This window comes from Cucurbita moschata, unplaced genomic scaffold, assembly GCF_002738365.1.
Source record: "Cucurbita moschata cultivar Rifu unplaced genomic scaffold, Cmos_1.0 Cmo_Scf00010, whole genome shotgun sequence".
Taxonomy (NCBI): domain Eukaryota; kingdom Viridiplantae; phylum Streptophyta; class Magnoliopsida; order Cucurbitales; family Cucurbitaceae; genus Cucurbita; species Cucurbita moschata.
In genome coordinates, this window is record NW_019268526.1 from 1,926,829 (window position 1) to 1,951,353 (window position 24,525).

General features: G+C 35.8%; 12 protein-coding genes, 1 long non-coding RNA gene and 1 pseudogene across 19 annotated transcripts; 8 read left to right on the top strand and 6 right to left on the bottom strand.

Moving 5' to 3' along the window:
- The first annotated feature begins 441 nt into the window (after positions 1-441).
- Positions 442-1,196, top strand: LOC111448839 (auxin-responsive protein SAUR21-like). Its single transcript, XM_023088606.1, has one exon. It carries the CDS (start codon positions 627-629, stop codon positions 918-920), a length of 294 nt encoding a protein of 97 aa, XP_022944374.1. The 5' UTR covers positions 442-626; the 3' UTR covers positions 921-1,196.
- Positions 1,197-2,109: 913 nt separating this feature from the next.
- Positions 2,110-2,613, bottom strand: LOC111448822 (auxin-responsive protein SAUR24-like). Its single transcript, XM_023088590.1, has one exon. It carries the CDS (start codon positions 2,551-2,553, stop codon positions 2,254-2,256), a length of 300 nt encoding a protein of 99 aa, XP_022944358.1. The 5' UTR covers positions 2,554-2,613; the 3' UTR covers positions 2,110-2,253.
- A 674-nt stretch (positions 2,614-3,287) lies between these two features.
- On the top strand, positions 3,288-4,015 carry LOC111448840 (auxin-responsive protein SAUR21-like). Its single transcript, XM_023088607.1, has one exon. The coding sequence runs from the start codon at positions 3,468-3,470 to the stop codon at positions 3,759-3,761; it is 294 nt and encodes a 97-aa protein (XP_022944375.1). The 5' UTR covers positions 3,288-3,467; the 3' UTR covers positions 3,762-4,015.
- A 693-nt stretch (positions 4,016-4,708) lies between these two features.
- LOC111448837 (auxin-responsive protein SAUR21-like) lies at positions 4,709-5,321 on the bottom strand. The gene has a single exon (XM_023088604.1). It carries the CDS (start codon positions 5,277-5,279, stop codon positions 4,986-4,988), a length of 294 nt encoding a protein of 97 aa, XP_022944372.1. The 5' UTR covers positions 5,280-5,321; the 3' UTR covers positions 4,709-4,985.
- Positions 5,322-5,845: 524 nt separating this feature from the next.
- Positions 5,846-6,312, top strand: LOC111448832 (auxin-responsive protein SAUR24-like). The gene has a single exon (XM_023088599.1). It carries the CDS (start codon positions 5,962-5,964, stop codon positions 6,253-6,255), a length of 294 nt encoding a protein of 97 aa, XP_022944367.1. The 5' UTR covers positions 5,846-5,961; the 3' UTR covers positions 6,256-6,312.
- Positions 6,313-7,116: 804 nt separating this feature from the next.
- LOC111448819 (auxin-responsive protein SAUR21-like) lies at positions 7,117-22,652 on the bottom strand. Of its 7 annotated transcripts, XM_023088584.1 has the most exons (3): positions 22,373-22,652; positions 16,571-16,662; positions 15,879-16,481 (listed from the first exon to the last, which is right to left on the bottom strand). In XM_023088584.1, the coding sequence occupies exons 2-3, from the start codon at positions 16,596-16,598 to the stop codon at positions 16,099-16,101; spliced, it is 411 nt and encodes a 136-aa protein (XP_022944352.1). In that variant the 5' UTR covers positions 16,599-16,662; positions 22,373-22,652; the 3' UTR covers positions 15,879-16,098. The 7 variants fall into 7 exon arrangements, 1 of the variants encoding a protein (XP_022944352.1); XR_002711487.1 differs by lacking the exons at positions 15,879-16,481; positions 16,571-16,662 and adding an exon at positions 7,117-7,699; XR_002711485.1 differs by lacking the exons at positions 15,879-16,481; positions 16,571-16,662 and adding an exon at positions 12,993-13,077.
- LOC111448826 lies at positions 7,917-8,671 on the bottom strand (annotated as a pseudogene).
- On the top strand, positions 9,038-9,550 carry LOC111448841 (auxin-responsive protein SAUR21-like). Its single transcript, XM_023088608.1, has one exon. It carries the CDS (start codon positions 9,137-9,139, stop codon positions 9,428-9,430), a length of 294 nt encoding a protein of 97 aa, XP_022944376.1. The 5' UTR covers positions 9,038-9,136; the 3' UTR covers positions 9,431-9,550.
- LOC111448831 (auxin-responsive protein SAUR24-like) lies at positions 11,653-12,194 on the top strand. Its single transcript, XM_023088598.1, has one exon. The coding sequence runs from the start codon at positions 11,713-11,715 to the stop codon at positions 12,004-12,006; it is 294 nt and encodes a 97-aa protein (XP_022944366.1). The 5' UTR covers positions 11,653-11,712; the 3' UTR covers positions 12,007-12,194.
- Positions 13,139-13,747, bottom strand: LOC111448821 (auxin-responsive protein SAUR24-like). The gene has a single exon (XM_023088589.1). It carries the CDS (start codon positions 13,623-13,625, stop codon positions 13,326-13,328), a length of 300 nt encoding a protein of 99 aa, XP_022944357.1. The 5' UTR covers positions 13,626-13,747; the 3' UTR covers positions 13,139-13,325.
- Positions 13,139-19,853, bottom strand: LOC111448843. The gene is made up of 2 exons (XR_002711492.1): positions 19,805-19,853; positions 13,139-13,304 (listed from the first exon to the last, which is right to left on the bottom strand). It is a non-coding gene; the product is annotated as an uncharacterized LOC111448843 (long non-coding RNA).
- On the top strand, positions 14,391-15,241 carry LOC111448834 (auxin-responsive protein SAUR21-like). Its single transcript, XM_023088602.1, has one exon. The coding sequence runs from the start codon at positions 14,539-14,541 to the stop codon at positions 14,830-14,832; it is 294 nt and encodes a 97-aa protein (XP_022944370.1). The 5' UTR covers positions 14,391-14,538; the 3' UTR covers positions 14,833-15,241.
- On the top strand, positions 17,801-19,017 carry LOC111448836 (auxin-responsive protein SAUR23-like). Its single transcript, XM_023088603.1, has one exon. The coding sequence runs from the start codon at positions 18,547-18,549 to the stop codon at positions 18,838-18,840; it is 294 nt and encodes a 97-aa protein (XP_022944371.1). The 5' UTR covers positions 17,801-18,546; the 3' UTR covers positions 18,841-19,017.
- On the top strand, positions 20,895-21,399 carry LOC111448827 (auxin-responsive protein SAUR21-like). The gene has a single exon (XM_023088593.1). It carries the CDS (start codon positions 21,020-21,022, stop codon positions 21,311-21,313), a length of 294 nt encoding a protein of 97 aa, XP_022944361.1. The 5' UTR covers positions 20,895-21,019; the 3' UTR covers positions 21,314-21,399.
- Positions 22,653-24,525: the final 1,873 nt, after the last annotated feature.

The following is a 24,525-nucleotide window of genomic DNA, read 5'->3' on the forward strand; positions in this document are numbered from 1 at the left end:
GTTTCAAATTGCTCAATTATAGGCCCATTTGTATTTCAATTTTCAAACAACACCATGCTTGTTCCAGTGGAATAGCACATCAAAACAGATGGCTTTGTAAGGAAAGTGTAAAGACAAGCCAACATATCCGTGTGATTGGACCACTTTGCAAGAGGAAATTTCTTCATCAATGAACCCAGCTTGTAGGTGAGGGAAGTAGCTCAGATTTCATTTGACTCACAGCTCCTATCACCACCAATGTACTCTCAGCCACTGCAATAGGTCCATTAATGGAAGCACTTAATGAGGATTGGGAGTATCACATGGTATGTTGCCACTTATATTCCAAGAGATAATGACGAACTTGGTGAAGTTTTCTTTGACCACTTGTTATTGGAAAAAGTGGGACCAACGAGGAAATGAAAGAAAATTCTAATCGATAGAGCAAACCCATGTGAGCCTTTGGAGAAGTAGGCCCTCGAAGTATACTCTTTTTGTTCTCCTCTCCAGTTCCTAGTTTATAAATATACATAAGAAATAAAGCCATTCTCATCCAACAAGTACTCTATTTCCTACATCAAATTCAGAATCAACCAGAACACCATTCAAAGTCAGTACCTTTCTCTTGTTTCGAGGAAATATCCGATATGGGAATCCGTTTGCCATCGATTCTTCTTAATGCCAAGCAGATTCTGAAAATGCAAGCTATATCTGCAAGAAATCAATCCAATGTTCCCAAAGGCCACATTGTAGTCTATGTGGGAGAGATTCAAAGGAAGAGATTTGTGGTACCTATATCATACTTGAAGCATCCTTCTTTTGTAGATCTTCTTAATAGATCAGAAGAAGAATTTGGATTTTGCCATCCAGTGGGCGGCTTGATGATTCCATGCAGAGAAGATGCTTTCTTAAATCTTGCTGCTAGGCTGCACAGATCATGAAAGTTGAAAGAACAAAAAGGAAATGTTCTTGATCACAGTTTTGCCACCCCCAGATTTAGGAAGTAGAGTAAGATAATACTGTACAGTGACTTGGTTGTTTGAGAAATGGGAATTACATTATTCTCTTACAAAAAAATTGTGTCATCAGCTCATTCATTCCAATTTTTATTAGTTACTTGTTTTTCTCTCACTGCTTTAACATAACTGAAGAGGGTTCAGCTTCATAATCTCACTAGTCCAAGTAGTTTTAGGATTAATGTAACCTACAGTGCGAGAGAAAAATGGCAACGAACGAATAAATATAAAGAACATACCAGAAAAAATATGTTAAATGGCCGATCAACCCAAAAGTTTAAGCTGATAGATTATGATAAATTTAGTTGTATCAATACTTCACCACTGGATTGCTACGCTAACACTTATCAGTCTGTTTGGAAAATATCTATGTACACCAAATATGGTAAAAAATATTCATCTTATAAGAGAAGGTCCAGTTAGAGAAAACAGCTTTATCGAGAAAGATTGTATTCAATTGAAAAGGCTTTATAGAAGTTTCGTCTGAATTTCTTTAGATATCCACAAGAGCCAAATTATATAAGAAGAATACAAATTTTCATATCTATTTATATAAAGAAGTAAAGCTATGGATGTTATCAATAAATATTGAATGGATGCATATGGCTATGGGTTTTGGGTTTGAATGATGAAAATTTTGAGTTTCATGCAAGTGAATTTTCAGATGCACGAAAATAAGAACTTCCTAGTGAATGAGAATTTTGAGCTCAACAATAACCAATATAGGATAATTCTGATGCCATTTCAGTGAGAACGTTTCTAATATTCTGATTATTACAAACACTCNTATTCAATCCAAGATTTAATTACTGTCAACGCCACCTGCATTTTCTTCTATGAACAGAATGAGGTCGTGTTCATGGAATTTGGACCCTATTGTATGCAAAGGTTGTCTCTCTGTTCCATTTTGAACATGTATAATAGCCAAAAAAAAAAAACATCCAATTCTGCATGACAGACAGCAATGAACAGACAAGAGTATCAAAGAATAAGAAGAGGAACATGAATCCAATTCTGCATGACAGACAGCAATGAACAGACAAGAGTATCAAAGAATAAGAAGAGGAACATGAAATGAGACTGAAAAATCTATTTGTATTACGTTTAGGTAGGAAAGTCACTAAGAAAGAAACTCATTTGCATTCCAAAAGGCTTAAGGTTGTATTTGTACACAACCAGGGGAGTTAGAAAGAAATCAATTCAGGAAAAAAAAAATGGGTCAAAAATTGATTGATGCCTATTCCATCATCTTCATCCTTCAAGAGTGTTGCAGTCTAGAAGTAAGATCAATGAATGCACCCTCTTTGCAAGGAATTGGTAGACCTCCGAGTGGATGATGGTAACCAAACTCTTCTTCTACTCGGTTGAGTAGTTGTTGGAATGAAGGATGGTTCAAGTATGAAACAGAAACCACAAATCGCTTCCTTTGGATATCTCCCACATATACAGCACAATGACCTCTAGGAACAACATCTGACTGCTTCTTGACAAAACCCAATTGCATCTTGAGAATTTGCTTGGCAGTAGGCAGCAGGGATGATGGCAAACGAATCCCCATTGTTAAATCTATTGAAAATGGTCAAGAAACTGTAAACAACTCTTGAGTTTAGCCTTGGTTGGAAGTAGAATCGTGATATTCAGAGCACAAACGTGTACTTCAAACTAATATAGGTTATATATTTATAGAGCTATGAAGAGTGAAGTGGCCTGAGGATTTCCAATGAGCTTAAAAGTGGGCGCACTAGCATCGGTAGTTTAACAACTTAGAGGACCCACTTAACATGACTTTGTCACGTCACAAGAATTTTCTATTTTGATCTAATCCTTTCTCTTGGCTCCCATGTGTGTTTCAAATTGCTCAATTATAGGCCCATTTGTATTTCAATTTTCAAACAACACCATGCTTGTTCCAGTGGAATAGCACATCAAAACAGATGGCTTTGTAAGGAAAGTGTAAAGACAAGCCAACATATCCGTGTGATTGGACCACTTTGCAAGAGGAAATTTCTTCATCAATGAACCCAGCTTGTAGGTGAGGGAAGTAGCTCAGATTTCATTTGACTCACAGCTCCTATCACCACCAATGTACTCTCAGCCACTGCAATAGGTCCATTAATGGAAGCACTTAATGAGGATTGGGAGTATCACATGGTATGTTGCCACTTATATTCCAAGAGATAATGACGAACTTGGTGAAGTTTTCTTTGACCACTTGTTATTGGAAAAAGTGGGACCAACGAGGAAATGAAAGAAAATTCTAATCGATAGAGCAAACCCATGTGAGCCTTTGGAGAAGTAGGCCCTCGAAGTATACTCTTTTTGTTCTCCTCTCCAGTTCCTAGTTTATAAATATACATAAGAAATAAAGCCATTCTCATCCAACAAGTACTCTATTTCCTACATCAAATTCAGAATCAACCAGAACACCATTCAAAGTCAGTACCTTTCTCTTGTTTCGAGGAAATATCCGATATGGGAATCCGTTTGCCATCGATTCTTCTTAATGCCAAGCAGATTCTGAAAATGCAAGCTATATCTGCAAGAAATCAATCCAATGTTCCCAAAGGCCACATTGTAGTCTATGTGGGAGAGATTCAAAGGAAGAGATTTGTGGTACCTATATCATACTTGAAGCATCCTTCTTTTGTAGATCTTCTTAATAGATCAGAAGAAGAATTTGGATTTTGCCATCCAGTGGGCGGCTTGATGATTCCATGCAGAGAAGATGCTTTCTTAAATCTTGCTGCTAGGCTGCACAGATCATGAAAGTTGAAAGAACAAAAAGGAAATGTTCTTGATCACAGTTTTGCCACCCCCAGATTTAGGAAGTAGAGTAAGATAATACTGTACAGTGACTTGGTTGTTTGAGAAATGGGAATTACATTATTCTCTTACAAAAAAATTGTGTCATCAGCTCATTCATTCCAATTTTTATTAGTTACTTGTTTTTCTCTCACTGCTTTAACATAACTGAAGAGGGTTCAGCTTCATAATCTCACTAGTCCAAGTAGTTTTAGGATTAATGTAACCTACAGTGCGAGAGAAAAATGGCAACGAACGAATAAATATAAAGAACATACCAGAAAAAATATGTTAAATGGCCGATCAACCCAAAAGTTTAAGCTGATAGATTATGATAAATTTAGTTGTATCAATACTTCACCACTGGATTGCTACGCTAACACTTATCAGTCTGTTTGGAAAATATCTATGTACACCAAATATGGTAAAAAATATTCATCTTATAAGAGAAGGTCCAGTTAGAGAAAACAGCTTTATCGAGAAAGATTGTATTCAATTGAAAAGGCTTTATAGAAGTTTCGTCTGAATTTCTTTAGATATCCACAAGAGCCAAATTATATAAGAAGAATACAAATTTTCATATCTATTTATATAAAGAAGTAAAGCTATGGATGTTATCAATAAATATTGAATGGATGCATATGGCTATGGGTTTTGGGTTTGAATGATGAAAATTTTGAGTTTCATGCAAGTGAATTTTCAGATGCACGAAAATAAGAACTTCCTAGTGAATGAGAATTTTGAGCTCAACAATAACCAATATAGGATAATTCTGATGCCATTTCAGTGAGAACGTTTCTAATATTCTGATTATTACAAACACTCAGTAGTTTAATCTCTTATGAGCACCATCAGGGAACAGGTTTTGGGCCCAGATATTTCCAAATAATGTTTCAAGAACATGGAAAGGAAAAACATGAAGAATTCAGATGAATTAAAGTTCATGGAGGAGGGCAGTCCTTTTTAAGTAAGAAATGTGACTAAGTATTTGTATTTCCATGTTTACAGATCTGTGATTGTAAGTTGTGTAAATGATGTTCAGGTACATAGGCAATGTGTTATCACCTTTCAGCTACCCAATCATTAACACGTTGAAACTAACTATACAATGATTTCTACTCTTAACTATGGGGAAAAAATGGAGAGAATGTGGCAAAATTGTGTGCTGGATTGTCTTTCTTCCTTCTTTCAGGAAGTTTGCAGACTGGATGTGAGATTGATGAACACCTCTTCTCTGCAAGGAATTGTCAATCCTCCAGTTGGATGTTTAAATCCAAATTCTTCTTCAGCAGTCTTGAGCAAAGCTGAAAAAGACGGATGGTTCAAGTATGATATTGGAACCACAAACCGCTTCCTTTCGATATCTCCCACATAGACTGCAATATGGCCTTTGGGAACGCCACATTGATTTCTAGAAGAAACGGTCTGCATTTTGACAATTTGCTTGGCATTGAGGAGAAGTGAAGGTAGTCTGATTCCCATGTCTAGTTTTGGAAGGCTTTCTTTTTGAAACGTAGTACTTGAATGAGGATGTGTTTGAAATTTGAGTTGAAGATTGAAGTTTATTAGATCTGTATTTATGGATTCAGGAATACAGAAGTGATGAGAAGAAAACAGTATCCAGTAGGTGTCTAAGATGGCCTACTTCATAAATGCTCACATGGGTTGCTTACTTGGTTTGTATACAGGCACTTCCATATGTGCCCTGACTACGGGTGACAGTCCCACTGGTTTCATTGAGGTGCATTTATAATCCAAAATAAGAGATCAAGAAAACTTCAAAACCAAATGCCAAAACAGAGAATATGGAGTGGAAGTATCTATAAGTTGACAGGAGATATACGGAAACAATTGACCAATGAACCTGAAATTTGTGGTATAGAATACAGAGACTATCGAGTGGGAGAAGAAAATGGATGGCCCTTTCATGAGTTGGGCAAAGCCATGTGAACCAGTATACTCAAATATACCCAACCACCAGACATCACTACCCCACAGAGCCACTGGAAAGGCCACACTCACCAGCATAGACAGCACTTCCTTCAGAAACTCTATAAATATAAACATCAAAATGAGACTCAAACACCGAATTCAACTCATTTTAAGTACTACATCCTCTTATAGTTAGCTCCTGACCTTTTTGACACTCTTTCATCTCAACAAAATGGGGATTCGATTTCTATCTTTGGTTCCTCATGCCAAGCAAATTCTGAAGATGCAGTCAGGTTTCACCAAAAACCAGTTGGATGTTCCAAAAGGCCATGTAGCAGTTTACGTGGGAGAGATTCAAAGGAAGCGGTTCGTGGTTCCAATATCTTACCTAAACCACCCGTCGTTCCAGCAACTGCTCAGCCACGCAGAGGAGAAGTTTGGCTTCCATCATCCTCAAGGGGGCCTAACAATTCCTTGCAAAGAAGATGCCTTCATCGATCTCACTTCTAGACTGCAAGTATCTTGAAGGATGAACAGCAATGCTCAAGCTGCAATTTTTTACAACCTTTTCTGGTTGTTTCTGACTCAATTGTATTTTGACCCATACTAGAATGTTGTAGAATGGAATGCCTTTCTTGCCTGTAAATGAGTGGCATTGTAATGGTGCATTTACCAACAGAAGTGAATCAAAAGAAAACACAATTTAGCTTCAATATCTATATAGCCTTTTCTTTTCTGCTTTATTTGTGATGGTTAACCTGCAATCCATGGAACTAAGAAAAACTGTTGCCAGATCATGATAAATCACTTAAGAAGTAGTGTTTGTCAGCTTACTTTTACAAAATAAGAACTAAAATTCAAATGGTTATCGAACCGGGTCTTAACTTTCTAATTCTGCATAGCAAGAAAATCCTTGAGATGCAATACGTTTCACCTGAACCAACTAGATGTTCTAGACGATTATTTAGCAGTTTAGATGGGAGAGATCGAAAGAAAACCCCTATGGTCACAGTATCGAATCTCAGCCGTTCTTCATTCCAAGAGTTCTCAAACATGTCGAGAAAGAGTTTAGTTTCCATCATGTGCAAGGTGATCTAACACTTCTTTGTAAATAAGATACCTTCCAGAATTTGAATGAATGCCATTGAGATTGAAAAATGATCATTCACTTCAAGATTATCAATGTCTGTGAAAAAAAATTAGTGCACATATATGTCCAAGTATCATAACACAAAAACATCAAGGAAAGAGTCAAAAGATGGAGTTTAAATAGATCAAAATTCAGAGGCTGAAGCAAGCAGTATTTCAATAAGAAAATGTGAATCCATTTCTATATTTCCATCTCTGCAATTATAAATCGTACACTGATATTGAATCAACTTTTGCTTCTTCATACATATAGAAACTAACTATGCATTGATATTCTACTCCTCAACTGTGGCAAAAAGAAGAAAACAATGAAAGAAATTCTGCAAAACTGTGTGGAAATTTGTTTTTCTTCACTCTTTCAAGAAGTATGCAGCCTAGAAATGAGGTTGATAAAGGCATCTTCTCTAAAAAGAATTGTCAAACCTCCTGTTGGATGTCTAAATCCAAATTCTTGTTGAGCGCTCTTGAGCAGAGCTACAAAAGAAGGGTGGCTCAAGTATGATGTTGGAACTACAAACCGCTTCCTTACAAAGGAAATATAAAACATTCCAATTCAAATTAATATGCTGTAGAGACGAACCGTCAAAACGATGGGAGAGAGCTCATAGCTCGCATATATTTATGGAGGGTCTCATAATGGCTATGGAAGTGAGGTCCATTATACAGTATTCAATCCAAGATTTAATTACTCCCAACGCCACCTGCATTTTCTTCTATGAACAGAATGAGGTCGTGTTAATCGAACTTGGACCCTACTGTAAGCAAAGGTTATCTTTCTGTTCCATTTTGAACATGTATAACAGCCAAAAGAACATCCACTTCTGCATCACAGACAGCAACGAACAGACAAGAGTATCAAAGAATAAGAAGAGGAACATGAAATTATACTGAGAATCTATTTGTATTATGTTTTGGTAGGAAATTAACTAACAAAGAAACTCATCTACATTCCAAAAGGCTTAAGATTGTTTCGTGCACGAGTTAGAAAGAAATCAATTCAGGAAAAAAATGTGTCAAAAATTGATTGATGCCTATTCCAGCATCTTCATCCTTCAAGAGTGTTGCAGTCTAGAAGTAAGATCAAGGAATGCGCCCTCTTTACAAGGAATTGTTAGACCTCCATGTGGATTATGGTAACCAAACTCTTCCTCTACTCGGTTTAGCAGTTGTTGGAATGAAGGATGGTTCAAGTACGAAACAGGAACCACAAATCGCTTCCTTTGGGTATCTCCCACATACACAGCAACATGACCTCTAGGAATAACATCTGACTGCTTCTTGACCAAACCCAACTGCATTTTGAGAATTTGCTTGGCAGCAGGGATGATGGCAAACGAATCCCCATTGTTAAATCTATTGGAAACGATCAAGAGACTGTAAGCAAATCTTAAGTTTAGCCTTGGTTGGAAGTAGAATCGCGATATTCAGAGCTCAAACATGTACTTCAAACTAATATAGGATCTATATTTATATTGTTATGAAGAGAGAAATTGCCTAAGCATTCCCAGTGAGCTTAAAAGTGGGCTCACTAGCATCGGTAGTTTAACAACTTAGAGGACCCACTTAACATGACTTTGTCAGCTCACAAGAATTTTCTATTTCAATCTCATCCTTTCTCTTGGCTCCCATGTGTGTTTGAAATTGCTCGATTATAGGCCCATTTGTAATTCAATTTTCAAACAACACCATGCTTGTTCCAGTGGAATAGCACATCAAAACAGATGGCTTTGTAAGGAAAGTGTAAAGACAAGCCAACATATCCGTGTGATTGGACAACTTTGCTAGAGGAAATTTCTTCATCAATGAACCCAGGTTGTAGGTGAGGGAAGTTGCTCAGATTTCATTTGACTAACAGCTCCTATCACCACCAATGTACTCTCAGCCACTGCAATAGGTCCATTAATGGAAGCACTTAATGAGGATTGGGAGTATCACATGGTATGTTGCCACTCATATTCCAAGAGATAATGGCGAACTTGGTGAAGTTTTCTTGGCCTCTTGTTATTGGAAAAAGTGGGACCAACGAGGAAATGAAAGAAATTCTAATAGATAGAGCAAACCCATGTGAGCCTTTGGAGAAGTAGGCCCTCAAAATATACTCTTTTCGTTCTCCTCTCCAGTTCCTAGTTTATAAATATACATAAGAAATAAAGCCATTCCCATCCAACAAGTACTCTATTTCCTACATCAAATTCAGAATCAACCAGAACACCATTCAAAGTCAGTCACCCCTCTCTTGTTTCGAGGAAATCTCCGATATGGGAATCCGTTTGCCATCGATTCTTCTTAATGCCAAGCAGATTCTGAAAATGCAAGCTATATCTGCAAGAAATCAATTCAATGTTCCCAAAGGCCACATTGCAGTCTACGTGGGAGAGATTCAAAGGAAGAGATTTGTGGTACCTATATCATACTTGAAGCATCCCTGTTTTGTAGATCTTCTCAATAGATCAGAAGAAGAATTTGGATTTTGCCATCCAATGGGCGGCTTGACGATTCCATGCAGAGAAGATGCTTTCTTAAATCTCGCTGCTAGGCTGCCCAGATCATGAAAGTTGAAAGAACAAAAAGGAAATGTTCTTGATCACAGTTTTGCCACCCCCAGATTTAGGAAGTAGAGTGAGATAATACTGTACAGTGACTTGGTTGTTTGAGAAATGGAAATTACATTATTCTCTTACAAAAAAATTGTGTCTTCAGCTCATTAATTCAGATTTTTATAGTTACTTGTTTTTTCTCTCACTGCTTTAACATAACTGAAGAGGGTTCAGCTTCATGTAACCTACAGTGCGAGAGAAAAATGGCAACGAACGAATAAATATAAAGAACATACCAGAAAAAATATGTTAAATGGCCGATCAACCCAAAAGTTTAAGCTGATAGATTATGATAAATTTAGTTGTATCAATACTTCACCACTGGATTGCTACGCTAACACTTATCAGTCTGTGTGGAAAATACTAATCTATGTTAGTTTAATAAACAGATTCCGATATCCATCTTATTTGCCAACTATTTACACCAAATATGGTAAAAAATATTCATCTTATAACAGAAGGTCCAGTTAGAGAAAACAGCTTTATCGTTCAGGAAAGGAGAAAGATTGTATTCAATTGAAAAGGCTTTATAGAAGTTTCGTCTGAATTTCTGTAGACAATAACTATATCCACAAGAGCAAAATTATTTAAGAATACAAATTTTCATATCTATTTATATGAAGCAGTAAAGCTATAAATTTTCATATCTATTTATATGAAGCAGTAAAGCTATGGATGTTATCAATAAATATTGAATGGATGCATATGGCCATGGGTTTTGGGTTTGAATGATGAAAATTTTGAGTTTCATGTAAGTGAATTTTCAGATGCATGAAAATAAGAACTTCCTAGTGAATGAGAATTTTGAGTTCAACAGTAACCAATATAGGATAATTCTGATGCCGTTCCAGTGAGAACCTTTCTAATATTCTGATTATTACAAACACTCCGTAGTTTCATCTCTTATGAGCACCATCAGGGAACAGGTTTTGGGCCCAGATATATCCAAATAGTGTTTCAAGAACATCGAAAGGAAAAAACATGAAGAATTTAGATGAATTAAAGTTCATGGAGGAGGGTAGTCCTTTTTAAGTAAGAAATGTGACTAAGTATTTGTATTTCCATGTTTACAGATCTGTGATTGTAAGTTGTGTAAATGATGTTCAGGTAGATAGGCAATGTGTTATCACCTTTCAGCTACCCAATCATTAACACGTTGAAACTAACTGTACAATGATTTCTACTCTTAACTATGGGGAAAAAATGGAGAGAATGTGGCAAAATTGTGTGCTGGATCGTCTTTCTTCCTTCTTTCAGGAAGTTTGCAGACTGGATGTGAGATTGGTGAACACCTCTTCTCTGCAAGGAATTGTCAATCCTCCAGTTGGATGTTTAAATCCAAATTCTTCTTCGGCAGTCTTGAGCAAAGCTGAAAAAGACGGATGGTTCAAGTATGATATTGGAACCACAAACCGCTTCCTTTCGATATCTCCCACATAGACTGCAATATGGCCTTTGGGAACGGCACATTGATTTCTAGACGAAACAGTCTGCATTTTGACAATTTGCTTGGCACTGAGGAGAAGTGAAGGTAGTCTGATTCCCATGACTAGTTTTGGAAGGCTTTCTGCTTGAAGCGTAGTGCTTGAATGAGGATGTGTTTGAAATTTGTGTTGAAGATTGAAGTTTATTTGACCTGTATTTATGGATTCAGGAATACAGAGGTGATGAGAAGAAAACAGTATCAAGTGCTCAAATGGGTGTCTAAGATGGCCTACTTCATAAATGCTCACATGGGTTGCTTACTTGGTTTGAAGACAGGCACTTCCTTATGTGCCCTGACTACTGGTGACAGTCCCACTTGTTTCAATGAGGTGCATTTATAATCCAAAATAAGAGGTCAAGAAAACTTCAAAACCAAATGCCAAAACAGAGAATATGGAGTGGAAGTATCTATGAGTTGACAGGAGATATACGGAAACAATTGACCAATGAACCTGAAATTAGTGGTATAGAATACAGAGAATATGGACTGGGAGAAGAAAATGGATGGCCCTTTCATGAGTTGGGCAAAGCCATGTGAACCGGTATACTCAAATATACCTAACCACCAGACATCAATACCCCACATAGCCACTGGAAAGGCCACACTCACCAGCATAGACAGCACTTCCTTCAGAAACTCTATAAATATAAACATCAAAATGAGACTCAAACACCAAATTCAACTCATTTTAAGTACTACATCCTCTCATAGTTAACTCCTGACCTTTTTGACACTCTTTCATCTCAACAAAATGGGGATTCGATTTCTATCTTTGGTTCCTCATGCCAAGCAAATTCTGAAGATGCAGTCAGGTTTCACCAAAAACCAGTTGGACGTTCCAAAAGGCCATGTGGCAGTTTACGTGGGAGAGATCCAAAGGAAGCGGTTCATGGTTCCAATATCTTACCTAAACCATCCATCGTTCCAGCAACTTCTCAGCCACGCAGAGGAGAAGTTTGGGTTCCATCATCCTCAAGGGGGACTAACAATTCCTTGCAAAGAAGATGCCTTCATCGATCTCACTTCTAGACTGCAAGTATCTTGAAGGATGAACAGCAATGCTCAAGCTGCAATTTTTTACAACCTTTTCTGGTTGTTTCTGACTCAATTGTATTTTGACCCATACTAGAATGTTGTAGAATGGAATGCCTTTCTTGACTGTAAATGAGTGGCATTGTAATGGTGCATTTACCAACAGAAGTGAATCAAAAGAAAAAACAAATTTAGCCTCAATTTCTATATAGCCTTTTCTTTTCTGCTTTATTCGTGATGGTTATCCTGCAATACATGGAACTAAGAAAAACTGTTGCCAGATCATGATACATCACTGATGAAACTGGGTAGCATCTTGAAGATTCAATTGTCCAAGTAATATAACACAAAAACATAAAGAAAAGAGTCAAAAGATGGAGTTTAAATAGATTGAAAATCAGAGGCTGAAGCAAGCAGTTTTTCTATAAGAAAATGTAAATCCATTTATATATTTACATCTCTGCAATTGTAAATCTTACACTGATGTTGAATCAAATTTTGCTTCTTCATAAATATAGAAACTAACTATGCATTTGATATCCTACTCCTCAACTGTGGCAAAAAGAAGAAGAAAAACGAAAGAAATTCTGCAGAACTGTGTGGAAATTTGTTTTTCTTCCCTCTTTCAAGAAGTATGCAGCCTAGAAGTGAGGTTGATAAAGGAATTTCCCTAAAGGGAATTGTCAAACCTCTCGTTGGATGTCTAAATCCAAATTCTTCTTCAGCGCTCTTGAGCAGAGCTACAAAAGAAGGGTGGTTCAAGTATGATATTGGAACTACAAACCGCTTCCTTACAAAGGAAATATGATCATATTCCAATTCAAATTAATATCTTGTAGAGACAAACCGTCGAAATGATGGGAGAGTGCTCATAGCTCACGTATATTTTTGGAGTATAATGGCTATGAACGAGAGGTCCATTATACAATATTCAATCCAAGATTTACTTACTGTCAGCGTCACCTGCATTTTCTTCTATGAATAGAATGAGATCGTGTTAATGGAATTTGGACCCTATTGTATGCAAAGGTTGTCTTTCTGTTCCATTTTGAACATGTATAATAGCCAAAAAAAACATCCACTTCTGCGCCACAGACAGCAATGAACAGACAAGAGTATCAAAGAATAAGAAGAGGAACATGAAATGAGACTGAAAATCTATCTTTATTAGGTTTTGTTAGGAAATTCACTAAGAAAGAAACTCATTTACATTCCAAAAGGCTTAAGATTGTATTTGTACACAACATTCATGCAGGGGAGTTAGAAAGAAATCAATTCAGGAAAAAAACTGTGTCAAGAATTGATTGATGCCTATTCCATCATCTTCATCCTTCAAGAATGTTGCAGTCTAGAAGTAAGATCAATGAATGCACCCTCTTTGCAAGGAATTGTTAGACCTCCATGTGGATGATGGTAACCAAACTCTTCTTCTCCTCGGTTTAGTAGTTGTTGAAATGAAGGATGGTTCAAGTATGAAACAGGAACCACAAATCGCTTTCTTTGGGTATCTCCCACATATACAGCAACATGACCTCTAGGAACAACATCTGACTGCTTCTTGACAAAACCCAACTGCATCTTGAGAATTTGCTTGGCAGCAGTTAGCAGGGATGATGGCAAACGAATCCCCATTGTTAAATCTATTGAAAATGGTCAAGAAACTGTAAACAACTCTTAAGTTTAGCCTTGGTTGGAAGTAGAATCGTGATATTCAGAGCACAAACGTGTACTTCAAACTAATATAGGTTATATATTTATAGAGCTATGAAGAGAGAAGTGGCCTGAGGATTTCCAATGAGCTTAAAAGTGGGCGCACTAGCATCGGTAGTTTAACAACTTAGAGGACCCACTTAACATGACTTTGTAAGCTCACAAGAATTTTCTATTTTGATCTAATCCTTTCTCTTGTCTCCCATGTGTGTTTGAAATTGCTCAATTATAGGCCCATTTGGTAATTCAATTTTCAAACAACACCATGCTTGTTCCAGTGGAATAGCACATCAAAACAGATGGCTTTGTAAGGAAAGTGTAAAGACAAGCCAACATATCCGTGTGATTGGACCACTTTGCAAGAGGAAATTTCTTCATCAATGAAACCAGCTTGTAGGCGAGAGAAGCTGCTCAGATTTCATTTGACTCACAGCTCCTATCACCACCAATGTACTCTCAGCCACTGCAATAGGTCCACTAATGGAAGCACTTAATGAGGATTGGGAGTATCACATGGTATGTTGCTACTCATATTCCAAGAGATAATGACGAACTTGGTGAAGTTTTCTTTGACCACTTGTTATTGGAAAAAGTGGGACCAACGAGGAAATGAAAGAAATTCTAATAGATAGAGCAAACCCATGTGAGCCTTTGGAGAAGTCGGCCCTCAAAATATACTCTTTTTGTTCTCCTCTCCAGTTCCTAGCTTATAAATATACATAAGAACTAAAGCCATTCACATCCAACAAGTACTCTATTTCCTACATCAAATTCAGAATCAACCAGAACACCATTCAAAGTCAGTCACCCCTCTTGTTTCGAGGAAACTTTCGATATGGGAATCCGTTTGCCATCGATTCTTCTTAATGCCAAGCAGATTCTGAAAACGCAAGCTCTATCTACAAGAAATCAATCTGGTGTTCCCAAAGGCCACATTGCAGTCTATGTGGGAGAGATTCAAAGGAAGAGATTTGTGGTACCTATATCATACTTGAAGCATCCTTCTTTTGTAGATCTACTCAATAGATCAGAAGAGGAATTTGGATTTCGCCATCCAATGGGCGGCTTGACGATTCCATGCAGAGAAGATGCTTTCATAAATCTCACTGCTAGGCTGCATAGATCATGAAAGTTGGAAGAACAAAAATGAAATGTTCTTGATCACAGTTTTGCGACCTCCAGATTTAGGAAGTAGAGTAGGATAATACTGTACAGTGACTTGGTTGTTTCAGCAATGGAAATTACATTATTCTATTACAAAAAGAAATTCTCTTCATCTCATTAATTCCATTTTTATTAGTTACTTGTTTTTCTCTCGCTCCTTTAACATAACTGAAGAGGGTTCAGCTTCATAATCTCACAAGTCTACGTAGTTTTAGGATTATTGTTACCTACCGTGAGAGAAAAATAGCAAGGGAGAATAAATAGAAAGAACATACCAGAAAAGTTATGTTAAATCACCAATCAACTAAAAAGTTTAAGCGGATGGGTTATGATAAATTTAGTTGTATCAATACTTCACCACTCCCCCTCCCTGTATTGCTACGCTAACACTTATCAGTCTGTGTGGAAAATACTACTCTATGTTAGTTTAATAAACAGATTCCGATATCCATCTTAATCTTATAACAGAAGGTCCAGTTAGAGAAAACAGTTCTATCGTTCAGGAAAGGAGAAAGATTGTCCAATTGAAAAGGCCTTATAGAATTTTCGTCTGAATTTCTTTAGACAGTAACTATATCCACAAGAGCAAAATTAGTAAAGAAGAATACAATTTTTAATTTCTATTTATATAAAGCAGTAAAGCTATGGATGTTATCAACAAGTATTGAATGGATGCATATGGCTATGGGTTTTGGGTTTGAATGATGAAAATTTTGAGTTTTCATGTAAGTGAATTTTCAGATGCATGAAAATAAGAACTTCCTAGTGAGTGAGAATTTTGAGTTCAACAATAACCAATATAGGAAAATTCTGATGCCGTTCCAATGAGAACGTTTCTAATTTTCTGATTATTACAGTCACTCAGTAGTTACTTCCATCTCTTATGAGCACCATCGAGGAACAGGTTTTGCGCCCAGATATATCCAAATAATGTTTCATGAACATGGAAAGCAGAAAACATGAAGAATTCAGATGAATTAAAGTTCATGGAGGAGGACAGTCCTTTTTTAGTAAGAAATGTGACTATGTATTTGTATTTCCATGTTTACACATCTGTAATTGTAAGTTGTGTAAATGATGTTCAGGTAGATAGGCAATGTGTTATCACCTTTCAGCTACCCGATCATTAACACGTTGAAACTAACTATACATTGATTTCTACTCTTAACTATGGGGAAAAAATGGAGAGAATCTGGCAAAATTGTGAGGAAATTTGTTTTTCTTCCCTCTTTCAGGAAGTTTGCAGCCTGGATGTGAGGTTGATGAACACATCTTCTCTGCAAGGAATTGTCAATCCCCCAGTTGGATGTTTAAATCCAAATTCTTCTTCTGCAGTCTTGAGCAAAGCTGAAAAAGACGGATGGTTCAAGTATGATATTGGAACCACAAACCGCTTCCTTTCGGTATCTCCCACATAGACTGCAATATGGCCTTTGGGAACGCCACATTGATTTCTAGAAGAAACAGTTTGCATTTTGACAATTTGCTTGGCATTGAGGAGAAGTGAAGGTAGTCTGATTCCCATGTCTAATTTTGAAAGGCTTTTTGCTTGAAGCGTAGTACTTGAGTGAGGATGTGTTTGAAATGTGAGTTGAAGATTGAAGTTCGTTTGATCTGTATTTATGGAACCAGGAATACAGAAGTGATGAGAGGAAAACAGTATCAAGTAGGTGACTAAGATGACCTACTTCATAAATGCTCACATGGGTTGCTTATTTGGTTTGAATACATGTCCTGCCACTCTAAGAAGGCCAACACTGGTGGGCAGTCCCACTCGTTTCACTGAGGTGCATTTCTAATCCAAAATAAGAGGTCAAGAAAGCTTCAAAATCAAATGCCATGTCGTGGAAGATCAACTGATACCAGACCCATGTGACAAGCTTTCATCAGTGGTCATGACCTGCCACTCTAATCTAATGCAGAGATAAAATATATATCAGTGGATACTGAAACTGAAATAAAGTTTTCTTTATAAAGACCAATCAGACAATAATGAAATGCCAGCCCACTTTTAAACTATTCTTCGGGGCATGATGAATATAATTGTCTCAACTATGCTATAATCTTAGAGGTTTATCATTCAGGATTGTTTAATATGTGTTTGTCTGTGTATAATAAGAGGTGTGCATAATGTTTCTTTGTAGGTCTGACTTATCTATTTTCATCAGCCATCTATGTCTAGATCAGTATATCCATGTGTAGATCAGTATATCCATGTCAGTTCTCTCCACTGGTATCGTTTTCCTGATGTGTTATGTTAGTGGCATCTCATGTTGATATTATATAAAGAGCCGTTGAGAGATCGGATTTACAAGCTGCATAGTTTCTCCTCTTCATTTCTTAAGAATTCATTACTCGAGAAAAGTGAATACTGAGTGGATGTAGTGGGAAGCAAGACTTCATTGCTCACCCTCATATTGCATTGGTCACTATACTCCAATGCATACCTGGATTCCTTAACTTCATGAATCCAACTGAAGTTACTCTTTTGCACAACTCTCTCGATCTATTGTTCAGTCGGGAAGAGGTGAAAGGCTTGGACTTACCTATCCCGATAGGACCTCATAAAGGAATGGGAGTGAGAGTGCCCTTCAGTTGTGGCCCGCTTCGAGGGCTAGCATGGGTTAGATTTTGGAGTATGGAAGGCATCCTTGTATCCTTTCAAAAGGTCAGAGTGTGGTGGAAAAGAAAAACCTATGTATTTCTACCTATGATTTCTATTGACATGTAACCAAACCCCTATGCTTGCAAGAGGTTGGATCATTCTAAAACAATCCAGTAGTTAAGGCTCACACTTCCTGAGATCCTAGTGGTTAAGACTCATATTTCCTGAGATTCTACGTTGGTTGGAGAGGGAACGGAACATTCCTTATAACGGTGTGGAAACCTCTTCCTAGTAGAAGCGTCTTAAAACGTGAGGCTGACGGTGATACGTAACGGGCCAAAGCAGACAATATCTGCAAGCGGTGGGCTTGAGCTGTTACACACTTGCTCGTTTTCGGTATTTCCACACTCATTGACCCCCTTGATACCTTAAACGTGCTACTAGTTTATATAGGTTGATAAGACAAAGAAACACAATTTAAACAAACACTCCCAAAATGATGATTTTTTTAAGTAAGAGATCAAAGTATTGATAGAACATAGCTAAAACACCATATAGAGGTTTGTCGAGCAAAGTCTTGCCAGGGGAAAATTAGTTCATGATGGTGAAATGAAACTTAAAACAAACAAGCACTGTATGACAAAGACATGTAAATTTTCTCTTCAGCTTCAAGAATCAGCATTTCTATTTCCAATGTAATGGACTTTGTCTGGAAGTATCTATGAGTTGACAGGACATATATGGAAACAATTTACCAATGAACCTGAAATTTGTGGTAAAGAATACAGAGAATTATGGAGTGGCAGAAGAAAATGGATGGCCCTTTCATGAGTTGGGCAAAGCCATGTGAACCAGTATACTCAAATATACCCAACCACCAGACATCACTACCCCACATAGCCACTGGGAAGGCCACACTCACCAGCATAGATAGCACTTCCTTCAGAAACTCTATAAATATAAACATCAAAATGAGCCTCAAACACCAAATTCAACTCATTTTTAAGTACCACAGTCACCAGCTAGCCCATACCAATCAGATCAGAACCTGACCTTTTTGACACTCTTTCGAAAATGGGGATTCGGTTTCTATCTTTGGTTCCTCATGCCAAGCAAATTCTGAAGATGCAGCCAGGTTTCACCAAAAACCAGTTGGATGTTCCAAAAGGCCATGTGGCAGTTTATGTGGGAGAAATTCAAAGGAAGCGGTTCGTGGTTCCAATATCTTATCTAAATCATCCGTCGTTCCAGCAACTTCTCAGCCACGCAGAGGAGAAGTTTGGCTTCCATCATCCTCAAGGGGGCCTAACAATTCCTTGCAAAGAAGATGCCTTCATCGATCTCACTTCTAGACTGCACGTATCTTGAAGGATGAACAGCAATGCTCAAGCTGCAATTTTTTACAACCTTTTCTGGTTGTTTCTGACTCAATTGTATTTTGGCCCATACTAGAATGTTGTAGAATGGAATGCCTTTCTTGCCTGTAATTGAGTGGCATAGTAATGGTGCATTTACAATCAAAAGAAAACACAAATTTAGCGTCAATTTCTATATAGCCTTTTCTTTTCTGCTTTATTTGTGATGGTTAACCTGCAATCCATGGAACTAAGAAAAACTGTTGCCAAATCATGATACATCACTGAAGAAACTAGGTAGCATCTTGAAGATTCAAACTTCAAAGTTCAACCTATCCAAAGCATACTGGATCCTTTTGTGACAAGTTAAATTTTTCTATGAAATTTTACTCTTTGTTTGATCTAATAAACGAAGATCAATATCCAACCTATCTGCCTTCTGCAGTTAACTATGTAGTATTGATGGCAGAGACTGGTCGATCTGTTTAATAGGAGGCTGGCCAATTTTTGGGATTTTGTAGAGACAAACCGTCAAAACAATGGGAGAGAGCTCATATCTCGTATATATTTATGGAGGGCCTCATAATGGCTATGAAAGAGAGCTCCGTTATCCAATATTCAATCCAAGATTTAATTACTGTCAACGCCACCTGCATTTTCTTCTATGAACAGAATGAGGTCGTGTTCATGGAATTTGGACCCTATTGTATGCAAAGGTTGTCTCTCTGTTCCATTTTGAACATGTATAATAGCCAAAAAAAAAAAACATCCAATTCTGCATGACAGACAGCAATGAACAGACAAGAGTATCAAAGAATAAGAAGAGGAACATGAAGTGATACTCAAAATCTATTTGTATTACATTTTGGTAGGAAATTCACTAAGAAAGAAACTCATTTACATTCCAAAAGGGTTAAGGTTGTATTTGTACACAACATTCAGGAGGGAGTCAGAAAGAAATCAATTCAGGAAAAAACTGTGTCAAAAATTGATTGATGCCTATTCCAGCATCTTCATCCTTCAAGAATGTTGCAGTCTAGAAGTAAGATTAATGAACGTGCCCTCTTTGCAAGAAATTGTTAGACCTCCATGTGGATGATGGTAATGGTTCAAGTACGAAACAGGAACCACAAGTCGCTTCCTTTGGGTATCTCCCACAATACAGCAACATGACCTCTGGGAACAACATCTGACTGCTTCTTGACAAAACCCAATTGCATCTTGAGAATTTGCTTGGCAGTAGGCAGCAGGGATGATGGCAAACGAATTCCCATTGCTAAATCTATTCGCAATGATCAAGAAACTGTAAACAACTCTTAAGTTTAGCCTTGGTTGGAAGTAGAATTGTGAAATTCAGAGCTCAAACTTGTACTTCAAACTAATATAGGATCTATATTTATAGAGTTATGAAGTGAGAAGTTGCCTGAGCATTTCCATTGAGCTTAAAAGTGGGCTCACTATCATCGGTAGCTTAGCAACTTAGAGGACCCACTTAACATGACTTTGTAAGCTCACAAGAATTTTCTATTTTGATCTCATCCTTTCTCTCGGCTCCCATGTGTGTTTGAAATGTATGCCATGAATTGCTCAAGTATAGGCCCATTTGTATTTCAATTTTCAAACAACACCATGCTTGTTCCAGTGGAATAGCACATCAAAACAGATGGCTTTGTAAGGAAAGTGTAAAGACAAGCCAACATATCCGTGTGATTGGACCACTTTGCAAGAGGAAATTTCTTCATCAATGAAACCAGCTTGTAGGCGAGAGAAGCTGCTCAGATTTCATTTAACTCACAGCTCCTATCACCACCAATGTACTCTCAGCCACTGCAATAGGTCCACTAATGGAAGCACTTAATGAGGATTGGGAGTATCACATGGTATGTTGCTACTGACGAACTTGGTGAAGTTTTCTTTGACCACTTGTTATTGGAAAAAGTGGGACCAACGAGGAAATGAAAGAAATTCTAATAGATAGAGCAAACCCATGTGAGCCTTTGGAGAAGTAGGGCTCAAACACACCTATCTGCCATATTTTTTTGTTCTCCTCTCCGGTTCCTAGTTTATAAATATAATAAGAAATAAAGCCATTCTTATCCAACAAGTACTCTATTTCCTACATCAAATTCAAAATCAAGCAGAACACCATTCAAAGTCAGTCACCCCTCTCTTGTTTCGAGGAAATTTCCGATATGGGAATCCGTTTGCCATCGATTCTTCTTAATGCCAAGCAGATTCTGAAAACGCAAGCTCTATCTACAAGAAATCAATCTAATGTTCCCAAAGGCCACATTGCAGTCTATGTGGGAGAGATTCAAAGGAAGAGATTTGTGGTACCTATATCATACTTGAAGCATCCTTCTTTTGTAGATCTGCTCAATAGATCAGAAGAGGAATTTGGATTTCGCCATCCAATGGGCGGCTTGACGATTCCATGCAGAGAAAATACTTTCATAAATCTCACTGCTAGGCTGCATAGATCATGAAAGTTGGAAGAACAAAAATGAAATGTTCTTGATCACAGTTTTGCCACCTCCAGATTTAGGAAGTATAGGATAATACTGTACAGTGACCTGGTTGTTTGAGTAATGGAAATTACATTATTCTATTACAAAATGAAATTCTCTTCAGCTCATTAATTCCAATTTTTCTTAGTTACTTGTTTTTCTCTCACTACTTTAACACAACTGAAGAGGGTTCAGCTTCATAATCTCACAAGTCTAAGTAGTTTTAGGATTAATCTTACCTACAGTGCGAGAGAAAAATGGCAAGGAAGAATAAATATAAAGAACACACCAGAAGAAAAATTATGTTAAATCATCAATCAACTCAAAAGTTTAAGCGGATGGGTTTTGAGAAATTATCTCCACTACGCCACTCCCCCTTATATGTAGGTGAAGATCAACCTAATCAAACATAGGACCTTTAATAGGAAACAACCTAATCAAAATTTATACGGTGGATTCTTAGCCTTAGTTTTTCACAAGTGATAAACCGGAGAAGCTAAGCTCGGAAATTAACTCTTTGTATTTAATTGGTCATTAAACTTTAAAAATGTCAAATAAATCTTCAAACTCTTAATTTTGTATATAATAAATTCATGAACTTTTAACGTTGTGTCTAATACACTTGTTGTAATTAACTAATTTATTTAAACACATACTTGAATTTTGTGTCTGAATAGAGCATGAATGCCGTTTGATAACAATTTCTTTATAGTTTTCTATTTCTGAAAACCATGCTTGTTTTTTCACCATTTCTTTATCATAATTTTCCACAAGTATTTGAATTCTTAATTAAGTTCTTTAGTTTTCAAAGCTTAGACACACAAATTTAAAAGTTAAAAGAGACTCGCCTCTAATTGAACCCTAACCTTCCACAGAGCGATAAAGATTTTGTTTCCCATATTATCACAACAGAAACAAGAGCTCAAGTCAATGATCTTAATGAAAAATTCCCATCGTTTTCAATGCTTCAAACTCATATCTCCTCTTGATCGTTCCAATTAAAAGTGGATAGAAGGTTAGAGATAGAGTAGTTCATACCTCGATTTCATCACCCAACAGATTTCTTCTCAGTAAGACTTCAAGAGGCAGCTTCGGTAGACCACAATTCAGCAATGGCGGCTTCTATGATAGAAGGTGAGTACATAAAGACAAGGAAATCCGAGCTTTGGAGCAGAATGTCCCATCCATCGATCCTCCCGAAATCGGGTATTCACACCATTGCCAAAGATCTTTAGACTCTTATCAATGGATTGATCGATCCATGTCCAAGCTTCCGGCTGCAGGAGATAATGTCCCGCATTATAAATAAAGCTCCTTATGTCACATTTTCATGTATAACAAAAACAAAATCTTTTTCATATTTATTGTTATTGGTATATTAAGTGTATTAATATATTATATACTTTAGATTTATATTTCATATATAGGAAAGTTTCGAAAACAAAAATAAATGTTAAAGGTAAGTTATTTCGTTGAATATATATTATGCACGTTATCATCATAAATATAAGAATATTTTTACACGATATCAATAGAATATAAAGGTGACTAAGTTACTGAGTCATATTTAACTAAACTTTATTATTATAACACAATATCATCAAACACAATATCAATAGAATAGAAAGGTGACTTATGGGTCATATTTAACTGAAAAATATACATATATGCATATATGTATACATACATACATTTATCTACATATACATACATATATCTACATATAGATGTATGTGTATATATATGTATACAGGTGTGTGTGTATATATATATATATATATATCATTATTATAGAGAAATTAATTGTTTTACATAACAAAGAGTTATTTTCCCTTCCTTTATTTTTTTTATTGTTTTTTTATTGTTCTTTCTTATTTTATATTATTTCTTACATTTATTTCTAAATATGATTTTTTTTTAATTTTTTTATTATTTAGGTTAATTATATTCTTATAACTCTTTTTAACATATTTTATTTTTTTTTCAATTATTTGTGTTTTGTGTGTGGTTTTGGGTTTTCTTTTTGCTATTTCTTTTTTATTTTTATAATAAAAAATTATTTTTATCTACCAATCATTTTCAAGATTAAAATGAATGAAATAAATTAATTATATTTAATTTTTGAAAGATGACATTTATAATTAATTTTCAATTTGATTGTCATACTAATTATTTACAATTTTATTATTGAGAAGAATTATTAATATTAACTACTAAATAAACTCAAAATGCAAAATTTAAGATATATATAAATGAAAGTTAAATCAAAGAAAATTTATATAATTTTATAATACACTTATTTAATGTAGTTTATTCTATCATATACAAATTGTATGAAATATTTATAATTAAAATTTTATATAATTTTATTAATATTAACTATTAAATAAACTCAAAATACAAATTTTAAGGTATATATATATAAATGAAAGTTAAATCAAAGAAAATTTATATAATTTTATAATATAATGTAGTTTAATCTATCATATACAAATTGTATTAAACATTTATAATTAAAATTTTATATAATTTTATTAAATTAATTTATTTGAAAATAGTTATTAAGATTTATTTAAGATAAAATTAAATATATAAAAATAAAATAGTTTTTCAAGGACCAAATTTCATTTCATAGAATGAAAAATTGCATGAAATTAAATATCTTTTCATAAAGTTAATAAATACACACAAAAATAATATGTCAATTTCGTCTCCAACTTTTAAAATTATAAATTTTATTAACATACTATTATTTTTTAAAAATTTCAAACTTATCAAAAATTTATTAAACTAATTTTAATTTCTAAAATTAAACAACAAAATGATGTGACCCATAATTAAACATTTTACACCACAAAAAAATGTTGACTATAAATAAGCAATTTTAGATCACATAGACATTTCCTTCTCTTTATTATCTTCAAATCCTACGGAAAATAAAAATTTTTAAAAAAAAAAATCCTAAAATAGAAAATGCAGTTGCAGCCATTGAAAAGCTCAAAGTAAAGAAACAGAGATGAGTTCCCCCATTAAATGCAAAGTGATGATCCTACACTTACAATAATCTCACTAATCCATTTGGACGTCTCTAACACACAGATCTAACATGCAACCACAAGAACAATTCAAAGGAATCAACCAAAATGCTCTCCGAACCCTATTTTTCTTATTCTCCCGATCGATCGCAAATT